We start from the raw sequence: 13,771 nt of genomic DNA, 5'->3' as shown, positions 1-13,771 counted from the left end.
TGTTATAAAGTATGATATCTTCAGTGAAATACTGTAATTGTATACTAACTTTTCATTTATAAATTATATAAAATATTACATATTTTAAGGAAATTAACAAGTAGTAATACGGACATAATGTGCAAAGATGGTATTAAAGCTAATCCAGGATTTTATAAACTAAGACGTTAACATAGATAGTACGTTAGTATATCTTGATTTTCTGTAAATAGATATTTCATATGCTTGATAAGCCTGATTTATTAATTACTTTTGTGAATACATGATTCAGTATATGTAACAACAGTCTTATTTAGAAGTCGTGAATTTACATACATACATACATTGGTGATAGCATTTCTATACAAAGACTTGTATTAGATTGTTAAACGCATCTGTTAGAAACGTGAATAATCAGTTTATGGAGTCTAATTGAATAGAAAATATACAAAAATTGTACACTAACTGAAACGTACATGTCCAATTAAATAATGAGAAATATAATATCGTGAATACATATCTAGTGTTTTGTATCACTGTGTAAAGTGAAAGAAGCAGTAAACTGGCTTTTAACTTTGAGTTTTTTCAGTCTCCTCTTTTAGTAAAAGTTCAATATTCCATCAACTAAGAGGAGTCAGCCTAAATGTACAATAGGGATTTAGTGTCTACACAGTTTGTATGTTTCATATAGTGATTGTATGTAAAGACTTTTCTATCATTTGTTTTCAATGCTAATGACCTCAGATAGAATCGGAAAGAACGCCTATGTGTAGTTCATTTAATGTTCAAGATGAAAGTATCTACAGACATGTAAGAATATATATAAATTTTTACAATAGCAATGATTAAACATAACTATTCGTAATGATCTTTCTAAACTTTAGTGGAACAAAATAAATAATAAAGTTAAACACGAGATTTAAATATGCAAACTTTTCAGGATGAATAGATCTCATTAATAAATACTGAACTGAAAATTGTGGAATAAATGAATTAGGGTATGAATGAATGAATGAGTAAGTGTTTTACTCAAAAAAATATCACAAAATGCTAAAATCATATCATGCAGATTTGTTACATATTATAATATGTTTCGGATGAGTCTCCAGTATATGTTACATATGTGAACGTATTACTATTTTAAATAAATTGGATGTTCGTGGATTCTATGTGAACAACCATACAACTGTTTAAACTATATTTCATGTAAAATTGCTTTCAGAGTAAATCTCACAACACCTCTTTTTAGCAAATTTTCTGTATAAGGGGGTATGCCTCCAAATCCTCTTGGCATTGACATATCTTGCAAACTGATTCTACTTCGCACTGTATGTGTTGGCGTTTTATCTCACAAATTTAGAAACTCCCCTTTCAATATTTTGAGTAGGGTCCCAAATGTATATTTTATGTATTATGCCTAACAAATAGTAATTACTAATTAACCGGCTTACCTCTGTGTTAGCTCATCTAGTGACGTTTCCTAAATTAACCGGAGAACTCTCCGTCGTTACACTGAACTTAGCGTTGATAAAGACAGTTTTAATATAAAACTAATCATATACCATTTTCACTACATAAGGTTAAACAGTAATTCAGTTTGTTTATATATACATATAGTGAAGTAAAACTTACTCAAAACCACAGAGATATTAATTTAGTTTGTTTTCATACCGACCTCTACACTTGGTAGGACTGATCAATTCCGCCTCTATACAAAGGGAGTGTTGTTGTTTTGTTTTGTTTGAATTTCGCGCAAAGCTACACGAGAGCTATCTGTCCTAGCCCTTCCTAATTTTGGAGTGAAGAAGACTAGAGGGAAGGCAGCTAGTCATCACCACTCTACTCTTTTACCAACGAATAGTGGTATTGACCGTCACATTATAACGCACTCATGGCTGAAAAGGCGAGCATATTTGGTGTGACTGGGATCCGAACCCGCAACCCTCAGATTACGAATCGAACACCCTAAACCACCTGGCCATGCCGAGCCATCGCGATAAGGTAGACAAGGGCTATCTGCTTTAGCCGTCTCTAACTTAGCAGTGTAAGACTAGAGGGAAGGCAGCTAGTCATCACCACCCACCGCCAACTGTTGGGCTACTCTTGGGAATAATGGGATTGATAGTAACAGTATAACGGCCCCAAGCTTGAAAAGGCGAGTATGTTTGGTGCGACGAGGATTCGAACCCGTGACCCTCGGATTACGAGTCGAACGCCTTAACCACCAGGCCATGCTGGGCCTTTTCGCATAGAAAACTTGAATATTGGTTTTTGTACTCTGTTGTTTTCTTCTGTTCTTAATAAGTATTATTTTGATATATATTATTTGGTAAGAAGGAATAAGAGTAGCAAAGGTAAGGCAATTCAGTTTTATTAAGAATTTAGACGGCATCTTTGAAAAAAACCATTACAGGAATAAAAAGAGAACAAACCAAGTTACATAAAACGCACATTTTGGACACATTTTTGAACAACGTTTTATCGAGTTTAAAAGCGACACATCCGTTTTCAATTCTCATTTCGTGATTTCGTAATAGTTATTAAATACATCTACGATCTCAGAATCAAGTAGGATCAAACCATGCCCTTATAATCCCTGTACCAGTCAATCCCTTAGTGCCTTTTTATGTGTACGAATGGCAACCTGTCTCAAATATAAATAAATTCTACAACTTAAATATACAAAAAGGTAAGATTAATTATTGACTCTTGGATCAGACCTTTGTTGCAACATTGTCTTTAAAACTTTATAAATTACTATTTTCTCCTGCGTAGAAATACGAGTCAATGGGATTTGAACTAGATACTACTTTAATATTTCGAATTTCGAGACCCTATATTACAAACAGCGTATTAATTTACTTTCGTGTTGTTTAAAGACATTGTTGCGTAGGCAGAAATTTTATGTGCTGCGATTTTAAAATAATTCCTATTTTTTATGACCGTAACCGGGAAAGGCTGAAGGGACAGAATTGTAAGCTATGTTCTGGTGCTGTACTGGAGCATATGGAGCATATCCACCTTGTACATAGCCGTGACTGGCGTGATGAACAGGACCATATCCACCATTCACGTATCCATGACTGGCGTGATGAACAGGAGCATAACCACCCTGTACGTAATTAGTGGCACCAGCGTAATAGCTAGGGTAAATCGGACTTTCATGAGCAGCGTTGGCAGTGTGGGTAACTTGCTGATACCCAGCGTAAGGATCACGCTGAGCATGGTGAGCGAATGCGTGCTGGTTTCCGGCAGCGTAGTTTATATGAGCATTGTAGACATTGTCAGCAGCATAGCCGTCCTGTTTAACTTGAGCGGCAAGTCCATAAGGTCCGTAAGAAGCACGGGTATTCTGAGCAGCTTGGCTCAGGGCACCGAAGCCAGGACCCTGTAAACCCTGTACATCAGCGACTTGAGCTTGAGTGTAACCTCCTAGACCTGGGTGGTTAGCGTGAACTGCCTGAGCTGTATGAGCAGCGTGGGCTACTCCTCCGGGCACGGCGGCGGCGTGGGCATTATGGACTGCGTGGCTAGCATGGTTGCCATAAGGAGATATGGAAGCAGCTGTCTGGCCTTTTTGAAGAGCACTAAGACCCGGAGCTATCTGGGCATCGTAGTTGTTTTGCTGATAAGCTGCAGAGGCGGTCTGAGGGCTGAGGTGACCAGCAGCGTCGTTGGAATGGACAGCTGCTTTACCTAGGTAAGGGTTGATATGGAAGGCATGTTCAGAGTGCTTGATATTCGTATCTCCAGTGTAAGGGTTTGTCAGATGTCCATGGGCTTCGTGTTGAATTGTATGACCTCCTAGATTGTCTTTAGAAATACTAGTTTGTTGCTGACTTGCCCCAGCATCAGAAACAGAGTACGAAAATCCGTTTTTCTTCTGGCGGAAATCCAGGCGAACTTGACCATTAGCTCCAAGCTTCTGGCTGTAGTTTGGATCCAAAGTTCCTAAACCGGTAGCAAAATAGTCTTCAGCGGCAATGACACCAAAGAGGACAGCAAGGACCACCTGAGGAAAAGAAAAATAACTCTTCAAGCTATACAAACAGTGTGTAACCAAACATTAAACGTTTGGAGTTTGTATATCAAAATACGCTTATATATCAATCAATATTTTTCAAAGAAACTGATAAGGTCTGTTTCACAACATAACTGAAGATGCACTTTTCTCTAATGTATTTCAAGTTGTAATGTAGGCCAACAAATTAGGTGGTAATACTTTTTTTTTTTTTGTAATACATATTTTACCAAGAGTAGTTACACTGAGTGGTGGATTACATGTTTGGTAAGAAAGCGTATTAAAAGTTTTAGGTGACAAGACTGAATTTTTAATAATGTTTCATCTACTATATATTCAATATGTATAAAAATGGAATTTCAGTATTCAGGAAATAACTGAACAACAATATCTATTAGACAAACAAACAGTGTGAGATTTCAAGAGATCAGAGACTCAAACGCTTTCCAATAGTTTACTCTTCAACTATTTGAAAGTACTGGACTTTCTGAAGTCTACTTGATTTTTTAAAATAATCCTTTGGGCTAAGTCTTTCATCACAGTTATTAGAAAATAGGTGTTTACTTATTTCTGAGGTGACGCTTAGATTTCCAGAAAAGTTGCAAAAGTCACAGTTTGGATTTTGGTGGTATCAGTTGTTCTCAGATACTTAAGACAAATTTGAGATATTCTGAGAATAAAAGATATACATATTTTATGAAACAATCTTTAGTTGTTGTTGTTGTTCAAAACACTTCTTTACTGTTTCTTTCTCCGTTTGAAGATAGTATTAAACACAGTGACAGACTCATAGCATGGTGGCAAGTCTTCAGCTGCTAACTTGTCCACTACTATAGTTTCTCAGGTTGAACACTAAACTGTAAAATCTTGGAAAATATGGCTATGTGCGACTTACCCAGCGATACATTTCTTCCTCTAGTTGCTCTGTATATACCACGCTATAAAGGAAAATTTGGACGAAATAGTAAATTGTAACAACTATCTCACTTTTATAGGAATGTTTGTTACGACCTTCAAACCCTGTCACCGGCAATTTCTCCAAGGGTCTTGACCTAATTTATTCCAGCTGCAAGTAAGAGACAGCCAGCGTACTGTACCGGTTTTTTAAAGGGGCGAGGCTGAGAACTTGTACAATTATGTAAATCGTATCTCTGTAGCAGTACGCTTTACAAATACCATATTTTGAAATACATTTGCATTCTGAACTTTGGTCTTCCGGTTTCAAGCTTATATATACAACTCGTGATTTTTAATTGTCTTGTTTTGCAACTTCTTTTAATTTCGATAAATTGCAAGTTGAAAGATGGTGCAATAACTTTTTTATTATTATTCAATAAACGTGTAATAGATATTTTGATCCATTAGAATATTAAAACGATAAATCCTCAACACGTTTTAAAGTTCAGTACTTGCTGGCCATGCAATGTAATTTTAGTGCTGTAAGTCCTTAAAATTAACACATAACCACTGGTAGACTTGTTGTGGAGTCAACTTCGTATTATCTACTGTTTTAGCAGCCATTTTTTGCAACGATATTTCCTTTGTACTTCGAATTTATACGTTCTTCACATTCTCACTAAAATCAGGCAATAACATAGTATAGTACACTTTATAAAAATTCGTCAGTGTTTGTTCTATACACTTTTATGTTGTATGATCTGAACAACACTTTTTACGACCGTTTCTCTCTGACCTACAATGTTTTTATATGTAGAACCCCTCAGTCTGCGGACTTGCAACACTAAAAACCTGGTTTCGATACCCGTGGTGGGCAGAACTCTGACAGCCCATTGTGTAGCTTTGTGCTTAATTCAAAACAACAACATTATATGTAGAATTCAGCAGATATTCCAGTATATATATATATATATTATTTGGACGTTATCTTCTTAATTTATCAGAAGCATAGGTTTTAAACGCGGGTAATTTTTTTTGAATCAAGGGTCACTGTTTTGGTGTGTATGTTGTCCTATAGTTGAATACTGTATTCACAATTAAACATTGTTTGTTATTTTATTGTTGAGCAAGAAACAATTATGTCTTTTAGCTAATTGAAGCTTTAAGATAAAGACAGTGATTAAATATAATGGTCGAAGGTATACATTGCAATAGACGTATCTGTGAAAATACAAAATAGAAGACAGAAAGTAAAGACTGCATACATTTGTGATAACAAATCCAGAAAACATTTTAACTATTGAATTTATTAATCTGATATAACATTGTAGGTTTAGCAGGAAAGATACATAATCATTGGTGAGGTTAGGTGTTATAAAATTACCAGGTAATAATGCATATAATCATTGGTGATATCAAATGTTGTAAGGTTACTAAGTAACATATGTAATTTCTAGTGAGATTGGCTATTGTGAGGCTGCTAGGAAAGACTAAATGTTATAAGGTTACTAGTAACATATATAATTTCTAGTGAGATTAGATATTGTGAGGCTGCTAGGAAAGACTAAATGATATAAGGTTGCTAAGTGACATAAATAGCCACTGCTGAGATTGCGGATTGTAAGGTTGCTGGGTGATGGTATATATATATATATGTGTGTATATAGAATCATTGGTTATTTAAACTGTTGTATAATTGTCAGGGGATGTATATAGTTAATGCTGTGCTTAGACGTAAGTTTGTTCTATAATATGTTAAGTCGCTTGAATGATTAGACGTTGTAAGTTTGCTAGGTGGCGTATAAAATAACTTGTGTAATAAAATGTATTTTTCCTAGTGATATATAAAACTAATAGTGGAATGAGCTATTAGATGTTTCCTGAATGGTGTATATACTGTAGAGTTACCAGAACAGACGTGTAGGTAACAAACTGAACTTGTGGGTCAAGGTTTATTTGAGTGAGTCAGACAAGGAAATATGCTCAACAGGCCACAAGTACCCCTTACGGCTAGAATCCATTATTCGCCTTAAGAACCTGGAAGATCTTGGGTTCTGGATTAAGTTTAATTTATCTTCCTGCTTTTCCTGAGAGTAAGGCATATTTTACTGGAAAAAATGAACAATACATGGGAGGGGGATCTCGTTTTCTACCGTACTACAGAGGGGATACATAATCATAAGTATGATAAAGAAATTCTGTTGGAAAAACATATAAAACCATAAGTTTTAGTTGCACGTGTTAGATCTATTAAGAGAAGAAGTAAACATAAATGAGATTAGGTGCTACATGGGGAGTCATGGGGATTTACTAAAGTTAAACTGATATCAGAAATTATTTTACTATTATAATGTATTGAAAACAAGGATTTATATGATACTTTATGTGCATAACATTTCAAGTTTATGTAAACGTTTTGAAATTTTAAAAAATATGTTCTAGCCTACGTAATAGAAATTCATATCTTATAAAGTGTTTTTACGTGTTGTTAAAACACACTGCTCATTTGTAGTTCACAGGAAGTATAGATAGATAGACATATCGTTTGCTTGCTATCCACATTAGTGGTGTAGATGTTTTTAACACAGTGACGCTATGTGGTCCAGAAAGTCATTAAAATTACCTCGTTTTAGTTTCTTTGTTTTTACTTATGTTTTAGTATTTGTATGTTTTTATTCTCTATAGTGAGACTTCTTCTGCCTGAGAGAGTATTATAATAATATACAACATCCGAGTTAAAAGGATTGACACCATAATATCTTTCGCTGGCCAATTACGACATTGCTAAATGTACTAACGTAGTTGAGGAACAAAGATTACTAGGTGACGCTGTTGACTGGATAAAGAAAACATGTATGCATTCAGGATCACGTTTTTTCTTCAGTTCTGCCTCGTTTTGACTGTGACTAGTTCGGCACAGATTCAATTCGAGGAAAGTAATTCTGACGATTTGTTCACAGATCCAGTAGGTGTTCAGGTTTTTTTGTGTATGTTTCACGAAATAAAAATTAATTTCACTGTCCTATAAATATGTCTAACCTGTTTAATTTTTCATGCAACTTCAAATTCAATCATTTATCAACTATAAAACACTCCATTAAGTGAATTTTCTGTTATTTATGGGTTTGCCTCTTTGATATTTGTAGGGAATATAAATTACACTAAATCGCATTATAGTCAGAGAGCAAGTTAAAATAATAACCTTGCTCAGAACTTCTCGAAACTCACAATTTTTTACATATTTACAATCTTAACACAGAGGGGAATAAAAGCTGAAAGTTTGAAGAAAGGTTTGTTGTTGTTTTTTGTCTATTTAGAGTTCACTAATTCAGAATCTATTAACAGTTTATACATAATAGAACCCTATGGTTGCGAAACATAAATGAAATTTATTTGTTTGTTTTTAGAATTTGGCACAAAGCTACACGAGACCAACTAGTCACCATCACCCACCGCCAACTCTAAGGCTACTCCTTTACCAACCATTATAACGTCCCCACGGCTGAAAGGACGAGCATTTTTGGTGTGACGGGGATTCCATTTCGAGACCCTCAAATGACACTTCGAGCGCCCTAACCACCTAGTCACGTGGGACACAAGTGAAAGTAAAGTAAATCACACTGATTACAGTGTGTTTTGATCTTAGCTGAGATTTGCGGAACACTGATCCTTGAATATACGCCCGAAGCACTGTTGTCTTGATAGCTCACGTTTGGCCTATGTTTACCATTCAAAGTATAGTCGTGTTAGCTTATGATCTTTATCTAACCATGTGATTAATTATACAAAGCTATTTAACGCTGCATGTCTTTCATACGCCTTCGAATAGAACAAAGGAGTGAAGACTGATTGTATATGGAAATCTCAAACGTCTAGAGAGTTGATAAGTAAGGGCATTTTACAAGACAAAAGTATACTTCTGTACAGCTTTTGAGAGTGGGAGGAAGGGTGTTTTTCATAGCAAAGCCACATCAAGCTATTTGCTGTGTCCACCGATAGGAATCGAACCTCAGATTTTATTGTTGTAAATCCCAGTGGGCGACAAGCTTTAGAGAGAGAAGTGAACTTATAATCTTTTATGTCAGTTTAAATGTTTCGTACTGAAAAAAAAAATAATATTTTTTGGATTGGTACTATTGTTCAATTGAATAAAGTCTGTATGTATGAGTTCCAGTGACAAAATAGCAGCCATCAAGGCTTGGCTATTTAGGTTCAAAAACCTCTTAAAATCTATCTAGTAAACGGTTCAATTGCTTTATACTGTTTCTCAGCGCTTACCAACATATAATTTCACGAATAATTACATTCGTTCGCTTTAGATTCGTTATAACTGCCCGCGTCGCGCTAAACATGCTCGCCCTCCTAGCCGTGGGGGCGTTATAATGTGACGGTCAATCCCACTATTCCTTGGTAAAAGAGTAGCCCAAGAGTTGGCGGTGGGTGGTGATGACTAGCTGCCTTCCCTCTAGTCTTACACTGCTAAATTAGGGACGGCTAGCACAGATAGCCCTCGAGTAGCTTTGTGCGAAATTCCGAAAAAACAAAAAAAACAAAAATCGTTATAACTACACAGTTGTACTGCTACGTATGTGAAATTCTTTATGTCAATAAAATTTCAAGTAAAAATGGGTAAATAATTTCTATTTGTTACGAACTTTTATTCATTAGATAGATCCCTCACAAAAAGAACCATCGATAAGCTTAAGGGCTTCTAACGCTAAAATTCGGTACTATAGCTTTACAGTAGACACAACGCAGATAGCCATGTTGTGTGTGTGTTAAGCAATGCCACATCAGGCTATCTGCTGTGTCCACCGAAGAAGATCGAACCCCTGATTTTAGCGTTGTAAATCCGAAGACTTACTGCTGCTCCATCGGGGAACAGCCATGTTGCAGCTTTGCGCTTAATTTAAACAGCACTAAAACTACCGCAGAACTCCTCGTTAAAAAAAAACAACAACAAACTTTAAATAAATAAGTTTAAGGGTGTGTTTTGTTTTTTATTTTTGTCTCAGTGGCTGAGAGGTAAAAAATAAGTTCTATACTGGTGGTGAGTACAACATATATACAACTCATTGTGTTTGTTTGTTTGTTTTGGAATTTCGCACAAAGCTACTCGAGGGCTATCTGTGCTAGCCGTCCCTAATTTAGCAGTGTAAGACTAGAGGGAAGGCAGCTAGTCATCACCACCCACCGCAACTCATTGTGTAGCTGTGTGCTTAATAACAAAAACATTTTTGTTCCTGTTACAAACTATTCTTTTGGTAATATGTTTTATCTTAACTTTCTGTTGTTGTTACATTCTTATTGATGATATGATTGATAATTTAGTTAGCGAGTATTTTATTCTAAAAACGCTGTTTTGTTCATTTTCTAAATCATATATACAACATATTGTAATAATGAACTGTTATTTTTAGCAGTGTATTACCGACTGACTTTCCATTTGATTTTCTAAGAAGTGTTTTCAGCAGATATTTTTCTATGTTAGTTTCCTACAGTAGGTAACGATTTTTTTAAATGTGTTTCTTGTAAAATTCTAACATGCTTTTAGAAAAGTCTTTCCAGAGTCTCCGTGGTAACTATGATGGCATGTAACGCTAAAATTCATATTTCGATACCCGTATTGGGCACAGCACAGATAATTCGTTGTGTAGTTCTGCATTTAACAACAAACAAACATTTAGAAAAATAAAATACATTTTAACATAATGTAGCTTTACACAAATATATAAAACAAACGTTCTTCTTGAATTCTCCAAAGAATAATTTTGCCGAACATGTAATGTGTCACCGCTAATATTTGACACAGCAGATAGTCCCATGTAGCTTTGTTATGAGAAGACACACGCACTTAATCGTTAGTAGGGTTTTTACTGGCACATATCGTAATATGTCATTTAATTTTCCATAACTATTTTTTACATATATTTTTGTATTTCTCTGTTAACTTTCTTTAAAAACAGTTTCGACGGATATGTTTTAGTTAATTTTATAATGAGAGTCAAGTATCACTGTAGATTTCTGAGGACATTCATGATGGAAGTTTTAGCGTGTTTTTGATAAGTTTCAACTATGCCTGGTGAAGTTCCATAGTACGGCATTTTTGTGTATGCAAAATTCTGCTGAATGGTGAAATAGAATTTTTTATCAGACAAAATATTGATAACGTATAGTTTTGTATAATGGGATTTGTTTGTTGTACTTCAAACAAAGCTACTCGAGGATAACCTGCACTATCCCTCTCTAGTTTTTAGGTTATAGACGACAGAGAAGACAATTTATCAGGACCACCCACCGCCATCTGTTGGGATACTCTTTTCTAATAAACTTTGGGACATTCAGATTCTCAACGGCTGAAATAAACGAGCATGTTCGGAGACTATTTCTGATCCTGCAACTCACAAGTTTGAGACAAGCGTTCTAACCATCAAGCCATGCCAGGAATATGTGTCGAAACTAGATCATAAGCTGAATGAGTAAGCACATAAACTATATTGTGTGTCAGTTTTGTGATCCACGTGACTGGTTTTCTTATAGTATGGCGTATGTAGTTTAGCAACTTACCCATATAATTTAGTATGTGCATGATTCAAGTGACTAGTTTCTTTGGTAAGTGTGTAATTCACTGTGTGTATTTTCTGTTAGGAGGATCTGTTTTGGGGATAAAGATGACTAGATTCCTCAATATGTATATAATCCTGTATGTGTACAGGTCTTGTATGTGCCTTAAATACAGGGGACTAGTTTTTGGAGTATTCGTGTAGTCTACTATGTATAGTCTAATATATGTGCACTATTTGGGATCCAAGCGACTAATTATCTTGTTCGTGCGTAATTTACTGAGTGTGTAATGTTGCAGTGGTGTACGTGCCTCCGCAGCAGTCGTTTGTTTGTTTGTTTTGAATTTCGCGTAAAGCTACTTGAGGGCTATCTGCGCTAGCCGTCCCTAATTTAGTAGTCTAAGACTATAGGGAGGGCATCACCACTCACCGCCAACTCTTGGGTTACTCTTTTACCAACGAATAGTGGGATTGACCTTCACATTTTAATTCTCCTACGGCTTAAATGGCAAGCATGTTTGGTGCGACCGGGATTCGAACGCCTTAACCCATTTGGCCATGCCAGGCCCGCAGCAGTTGTTGCTTTGTTATGAGAACCAGGAGTAAAGTAAAAGTTTATTAAAGTTATTACTTTACTTTCGGAAATCCTTGCTTCATCCCAGTGCTTATACACTACGTATGTATTATTTATATAAACGCATGCATTATTTAGTTAGTACTGTCTGTGACTGTGAGTTAAGCCATAGCTTCAAAATATTTATTTGCTATGGGTTCCTTGACATTCTCTGAACGCCAAATAGTATAGTGTGTGCTTCAACTTTTAGATCTAGGTGACTATAGCGTTTTGAATAAGTGCGTATTCAGTAGTGTGCAGTCTAGTATTTGAAACTGAATTTAGCCCATTGTTACTGAGTTTACTGACATCTAGTAGTACAAATAGGTCTTCAGAAAATCACACATTTAATCACTTAAAGACTTTACATGTTAATACGAAAAAATAGAAAACAAGAATCAACTTCTTGTTGTATTTTTGACGCATTGGTTACTTGTATCAGGAGTAGTAACATTATGCAGCATTTGCTTTATTTCACAATTTTAACAGCGTAGGTGCAATCTCCATAGTTACAAAGCGAACAGTAGCAACTTATCAAGGTCTACCGAAGGAACTTTTTTACTTCTCGATGGAATTGCAACATTATATGAATCACATCACGTACTTTTAATAATGATTTCAATGGTCCTATTTTTTCAAACTTATCACAACTTAGGGTAAGTAAAATTATTCAAGTACTTTGTTACACTTTCCTCAACACACACTCTAACGTCTACTTCTCAAAAAGTAATATAAAGTTGTTGTGTTGAACTTAACTCGTAGACAGGTATGATATAGCACGATCAACAGTTATATTGTTTCTGTTGTTATTGTTCAAACACAAAGCTACACAATATGCTATCTGTAGTCTACCATCTGTGGATTTCAAATTTGAATTTTTTCCGTTAAAAGTCCTTATACTTTACACTGAGCTACCGGAGATATGAAAAAGCCAAAAGAATATATATATTTTACTAAAATCCAAAAAATTAATTAAATTTCGTTCATATTCATAGAACCTATACAAAACTTGTGAACATTTTGTAAAAGAAGTGCTTATCAGAACTCGAGTATCTGTATTGCTTTGAAAAGTTTTAGGAAATAGATTATTGAAAAATACAGGTGAAAATATTAGATATGTTTGTTAATTTACGGCCAAGTGCATCCTACTAGTTATCGTGCCGGGCCACGTCCCTAAAGGTCAAACGTTTGAGGGTCAATGCTATTGAAAATTATTAAAGTGACAATCAGCCCCCTTATTTGGCTCAAAAGTAAGACAAAGCTCTTATGGCGGTGGGTGCTACTGAGTGGTTCTCTGTGATCAATAATTGTGAATTGAGAAAGGTTGTACCTGAATCCTAGGTGTCTTCAACCTCAATATTCTCCCTATGTGCGTCATAGTTTGGAAATACCTATACTTTTCATAATAATGGTTACACATTCATACACCAAACATTTCTGAGTGGATCTCCTCCACTTTTCTTTAATTGTGTGTGTATTCAGATAAAGTTGCTTAAATCTTTTATTGATTTTACTTAATGCAAGTAACATTTTCTTTCTTCAAATTCAAACAGTTAACATAACAAGTTACACTCTCATGTTTACAGTAAAGATTTGTATACAAGTGAAAAAAATAAACACAAAAAAGTCAAAATTGATAATTCGAAGAAAATCCTGTTATTTTCAGAAGATCCAAGATCAACAGTATATTGTCTAAAT

At 35.2% G+C, this 13,771-nt stretch overlaps 1 protein-coding gene and 1 long non-coding RNA gene across 2 annotated transcripts; one reads left to right on the top strand and one right to left on the bottom strand.

Annotated features, from left to right (window-relative positions):
* Positions 1 to 2,334: 2,334 nt before the first annotated feature.
* LOC143229263 (uncharacterized) lies at positions 2,335 to 5,052 on the bottom strand. The gene is made up of 2 exons (XM_076461375.1): positions 4,896 to 5,052; positions 2,335 to 3,991 (listed from the first exon to the last, which is right to left on the bottom strand). The coding sequence occupies exons 1-2, from the start codon at positions 4,905 to 4,907 to the stop codon at positions 2,909 to 2,911; spliced, it is 1,095 nt and encodes a 364-aa protein (XP_076317490.1). The 5' UTR covers positions 4,908 to 5,052; the 3' UTR covers positions 2,335 to 2,908.
* A 1,548-nt stretch (positions 5,053 to 6,600) lies between these two features.
* Positions 6,601 to 9,793, top strand: LOC143228064 (uncharacterized). Its single transcript, XR_013015168.1, has 3 exons — positions 6,601 to 6,631; positions 7,583 to 7,862; positions 8,305 to 9,793. It is a non-coding gene; the product is annotated as an uncharacterized LOC143228064 (long non-coding RNA).
* Positions 9,794 to 13,771: the final 3,978 nt, after the last annotated feature.

Source organism: Tachypleus tridentatus, chromosome 10 (genome assembly GCF_004210375.1).
Source record: "Tachypleus tridentatus isolate NWPU-2018 chromosome 10, ASM421037v1, whole genome shotgun sequence".
NCBI lineage: Eukaryota > Metazoa > Arthropoda > Merostomata > Xiphosura > Limulidae > Tachypleus > Tachypleus tridentatus.
This window is presented reverse-complemented; position numbering and strand designations above follow the sequence as displayed.